General features: G+C 37.7%; 1 protein-coding gene across 1 annotated transcript; it reads right to left on the bottom strand.

Annotated features, from left to right (window-relative positions):
- Positions 1–2,157: 2,157 nt before the first annotated feature.
- On the bottom strand, positions 2,158–4,547 carry LOC117494700. Its single transcript, XM_034145643.1, has 5 exons — positions 4,509–4,547; positions 4,269–4,386; positions 3,810–3,980; positions 2,732–2,908; positions 2,158–2,365 (listed from the first exon to the last, which is right to left on the bottom strand). The coding sequence occupies exons 1-5, from the start codon at positions 4,545–4,547 to the stop codon at positions 2,163–2,165; spliced, it is 708 nt and encodes a 235-aa protein (XP_034001534.1). The 3' UTR covers positions 2,158–2,162.
- Positions 4,548–5,227: the final 680 nt, after the last annotated feature.

The following is a 5,227-nucleotide window of genomic DNA, read 5'->3' as shown; positions in this document are numbered from 1 at the left end:
ACTCGCCATGAAACACAATGTCGCTGTAAGTCCAATGGACACGGTCCAATCGTCCCCCAATCTTCACTTGTAAATCACCAGTCCATGCCTTAAGAGCTCTACGCCAAATCTGAAATCTCACCATATGCCGTTTCCATGGAAACGCATCCCTCGCCATAAAACACGATGTCCCTTTAACTCCTATGAAAATGTTCAAAAAGTGCTCAAAATTCACATGTGTGCTAACAGTCCAGCCGTGAAGACATCTACGAGACAGTTTTGAGATTTCTTCAAATGCCGTTGCCATGGCAACACAATGCTCGCCATGAAACACGGTTTTCTCATAACTTCAGTGAAAATGCTTCAGGAATTGCATTCTCTAGTTTAGTGTTATTGTTCTTTCCCCAGTTAACTAAGCTATGCTGAAGTACCAGTAGATAACTTCTAAAGACCAGTACAGGGATCCTCAGCCACCATTGCCGTGGAAACGGAGCCGGTCCACTCTCCGCTACCTGCATAACCCTAATTTATTTCAGATACCAAACACACTTTTTCCGAAGATTGGTGTTACAAATATCAAAACAATATATGTGTGGATAACAAAATACATCCATTATAAACTAAACTGGAAACAGCAGTATAATTTATTGTAAACTTGACAGTTTTTTAACCCGCCTAGTGGTTAAAGCACGTTATTGCATTTTGTTGTTGAATATGTTATATTTGATGAAAACATAAAAATATTAAGAGTACATACTTTCATAGGGGGAAAGTAGAAGGTCAATGATAGAAATATAGAATAGAAAATATCAAGAAGATACTGTAAGTGTTCTCTACAATAAAACAGTTCAGTGCCGGATGTACAAAGATATTAATAGGAGGATGTGCAAAACAGACAAACTAATGAGGCTTTATTTAAACATTAAAGAATACTTTAGGTTAAGGTCTTCTTTTAAATAAGAAAAAAGCTTTGGGGGTATCAACAGATAAATATTAAGCCTGACAAAGTACTTAATGTTTAATATATTGCATAATTTGTTTTGGGACTTGACAATCAACTTTCCTGCAATGTTAACTATGTTGAATCACTTATTTTAACTGATATTATACATTTGAATTATACTCTTATAAGATGTATGTAGATAGAATAAGAAATGTGCAGAATATGACAGTTTAATGCTGGAGGTACACACATATTGATAGATGTCTTGTAATGCACTGTTGAGGAACCTGCGACCCAAGTTTTTCATCTCCGACCTTGTCAAGTATTGAACATTCAATTCAAATGGACCCGTTCGAATCATGTTTTGGATAGTCTGCCGTGGTTTCATTCCATTTCAAAGTGCTTTTTGACGCTCGGCGTAACCTTGGCGCACTGCCACTCCAACATCCAATCACAGAGCTTGAGGGTTAATCACGGGGTTTGTCAAGCAAAGCGGAGAGAATACTTAAATTGTGTAAAATTCTCTAAAGCAACTACTAAGAGCTGCTCCGACCCTCGGTCCTGACGGACTACAAAAGTCCGACATTATACAATCAAACAAATAAATAAACAAAAGGATAATTGTGTCTTATTGTTGAGTAAATAACAGTGTGAGGTTTAGAAAAGACTACAAAATTAGAAGTACGAGTTGAGAGTGAGAATGTGTTGGTATTTACACTGCATTATGCACATGTTACTAATAAAAGATTATGTTATTGTATGAACTCTATTTACAATGTATTCACATTAATAGTTCATAATCAACGTATAACAAAATGCAGTGACAAGAAAACAACCATTGTATAGCACTTGTTTGAGTAATAAGAGGCAGTTTAATATAAAGGCAAGGCAAGTTATTTTCATACACATCAGCAAGTCAAAGCGCTTTAAATAAACGAAAGTAACATACAAACACATTTTCACATTACTATGAACTGGTGCCTGCATGTTATGAAATGTATTCTCATGAATAAGGGGAACAGTAAGAAAAATAAGGCTGTTTTCGATGCATCAGTCGGGCGAAACAAGTGCATAGTTTCACATTGTTATCATATATAGTGTTTTATAATGTCTTTATTTTGTATGGCTTTAAGTGCGTTTTAAATGTGTTTTGTCATTATTATGGCGTGCGCCAGCATGTGGACGTGACACGTCGCTTGTGAAAGAGCACTCCAGTGCCTGTGTTGCTTGGCAGAAACCTTTACAGGTCTTCTTCCTCAGACTCAGGGCTAGTGTAGTCATTGTCATCTGACTCCTCAATGTCCTGCTGTAATTCAAGATCATGGCATTCTATAGCACTGTACGCATGTACAGCCTGTTTGTGTTGGCTTTTGAGGAAGTGCCACCTCCGACTGAGGACACTCTTGAGCCCATGTGCAGCATCTTCTGTCAGGTCACCGAAATCTGTAGAGGAATAATCACACAGCAAAAGGGCTCAATGTAAACAAACCATGACAATTGCAAATCTCTTTGCATTGTACAATGCTGCATATGTAAAAACACTACAAAATAGGTAAATCCATCTTAAACTGAAGGATGTTAGTATATATGGGGTGCCAAATGGGGCATGTTGATTAATGTTTGATATAGTGCTTAACAATTAGTCAATAGACAGAAAATAATCGATTATGATCTTGATAATGAATAGTTTCAGTCATTTACTATTTCACTTCGGCCTGACACAGTGAAAGATGTGTTCAACACATTGCATGTCTTACATAAGTAGAAGAGTGGATGAAAAGATTCAAAGATTCAAAATCTCAGACATACTGCTGGTTTTGATGCCCTCCAAAGTCTGTCCTCTGAGTGCTTCCACTTCTTGCACTTCCTTCAGAAGGAACATGATGTGCTGCGACATCTCTTTCACCAGGATGCTCTGCTTCTCCTCCAAACGTTTGACCAGCATTACCCGGTCAAAGACAGATCTTTTCAACCTGAAGGTGTTGCCTTTAGGTTGAGGAAAGGAATGGAGTAGTGGACAAGGAATATTTATTCATATATTCAGGGTTCATACACTTTTTCATCAATGATTTTCAATGACTTTTCCATGACCTTTACCTAATTATCCATGACCAAAGAAATGACTCTTTCTTTCATGTGACTAGCAAGCGCTGCCTCGCCCATATTCGAAATATCTAATATTTTACAACACAGTTTTCATTTGGCACGTCTTGGGTCAATTTAGAAGCCATACATTGTTGAAACTGCACTTCCCTGGCATCTTGGCAGCATTATACAAAGGGGTGTACTGCTATTTTAGAAGTGCCGGAGCGGCGTTCCGGTGCTCTCTGGCAGCACTACACCCCTGATTATATCAAATAGTAGGTACAGTAGGTCAATTACTAGCTCCTACAGGCTAAAGCCACTGTCGACTAGAGGGCGTGATTGTAAACATCTCTCACCAGCGAAATACCGCGACAGTTAAATGCCATTTTACATTTCATTACTACAGTATGTATTATCATTATAGTATTACTATTTCGGAGATTAGATCAAATATAAATTATATTTGATGCAACTTTAGTTATATTTCCATGACTTTTCCAAAACTTTGGGAAAAATATTGTTTTCCATAACTTTTCCAGGGCCTGGAATTTGCATTTTGAATTTCCATGACTTTTCCAGGTTTTCAATGACCGTAAGAACCCTGTATATTATATTATTACAGAATGATTTTTATTTCTGAGACACAAATCTTTGTAGCGATAGCATTGGTTCTCTATAATGTAAACAAATAACAAATATTATATATTTGCAAGTATCACTATTGCTTTTTCTGCCCCACGATAAACTGTCATATTTTGGTATAGACTAAAAAAACAACAAGCCAAACTAGCAATTATCCTACCATTTTCATGCCTCTCCCATGGTAGGATGTAGCCCGCTGTCAGACTGCAAGCCAACTCCTCGTCAATCTGTTCTTCCTGCACTCCGGTGTTGTATTGCACAACCTTTTCGCAAAGCTTCTTCTGCAGCTCTGTCATTCTCTTCCTCTTTCTTTGCCTTGCCCGGTTGCTATCTGCAAAGTGAAACGGAAACAAAACTGTGTCATGGTGCCAGAATGTTTTTGTTGTTTTTGAAGTGTAATTTCAATAACTACGCTTGACATTGATGTTCTCAATATCCACCCTCAGTCCTTCAGTACACCCTGGGGCGTAGACTCTCTCTAAATAGTTGCAAAAAAACAATTGGAGAAGAGATACAATCAGTGACAGTCTCAGTTTCAACATATAGCCAACTTATATTGTGTGTCTAAACTTACAGTAATTAACAGATGTATATATGGAAAACCTGTGGTATGTCTTGCCTGTGACCGCCCATTGCCTGACATCATACACCCACTGCTGTATGGTCTCCTGATCAAGGTTGTGCTCCTTTTTCAAGTCGCTGAAGCTGGCAGCTTCCACCTTTGCCCTCTCTGTGATCTTTACAAAAAAAAGAAAATGTCAGAGCAAAAGCGTCATGCAACACCATAATGCAAAGAACACCAGTTTTCAGTACAAGACCTTCAGAAGAACAGTTGAAACATTACATTACACCATCTGACTTGCAAGAGGAAGTGTGGATAAGGGAGAACATAATGCATATAGCTATGAGGTTACATTGCAGACATCCTTCATAAATATGTAGTGTCAGATGAGAAGACAATTGTAATTTTCCCTTACTTTGACATATCTGTGGGCTAACTTGATGAAGGTTGTCCCTCTTGGGCTAAAACTTGATGAAGGTTGTCCCTCTTCCTTCTGTTGAGTTCACTCTTCCTAAAAAAGACACAAATATATCCACAAGCAAAAAAGGAAGAATTCACATCAAAAAGGCAATAGTGAGTGAGAAACCTGATAGACATGACTAAACCCAATCGTTAAAAGGTGTTTGAACTGGTAATTACAGTAAAGTAATACACCAATAATGTTTTTAAGGAGGGAACAGGGAACCTTTTTTTTTAACTCTCTGTAAAATACTTATCAGGGCTGCCTTATCACAATTAGTGTAATACCAACCTGCTTTTGTCATGTATTTTGTGACAAGAGCTGCCCTGGAGAGAAAGCTGTTCACCTATAATGAATATTACAATTAATGTTCGGTCACCATTACATAACAATATTACCTACACATCATAGATCTTGAACTGGATGGTTTAAGAGAAAACTTGTGTACTGACTTCCTACAATATGCATGCATTTAGTGTTGCTGAACATATGAACTGCCTATCTTTCATTTGAACTCAGACATAAAGGATATGCTTTAAACTAATCAACAGGCTTG

This window comes from Trematomus bernacchii, unplaced genomic scaffold (assembly GCF_902827165.1).
Source record: "Trematomus bernacchii unplaced genomic scaffold, fTreBer1.1, whole genome shotgun sequence".
NCBI lineage: Eukaryota > Metazoa > Chordata > Actinopteri > Perciformes > Nototheniidae > Trematomus > Trematomus bernacchii.
Note: the sequence above shows the minus strand (reverse complement) of the source record. Positions and strands in the feature narration are given on the sequence as shown.

Excerpts from the sequence above, each read along its gene's own strand:
- LOC117494700 (XM_034145643.1), bottom strand. The coding sequence starts at position 4,547 with ATGCATTATGTTCTCCCTTATCCACACTTCCTCTTGCAA. Across the intron at positions 2,909-3,809 it reads ATGGGAGAGGCATGAAAATG|GCAACACCTTCAGGTTGAAA; the intron begins GTAGGATAATTG and ends CTCAACCTAAAG. Across the intron at positions 2,366-2,731 it reads GGAGGGCATCAAAACCAGCA|ATTTCGGTGACCTGACAGAA; the intron begins GTATGTCTGAGA and ends ATTCCTCTACAG.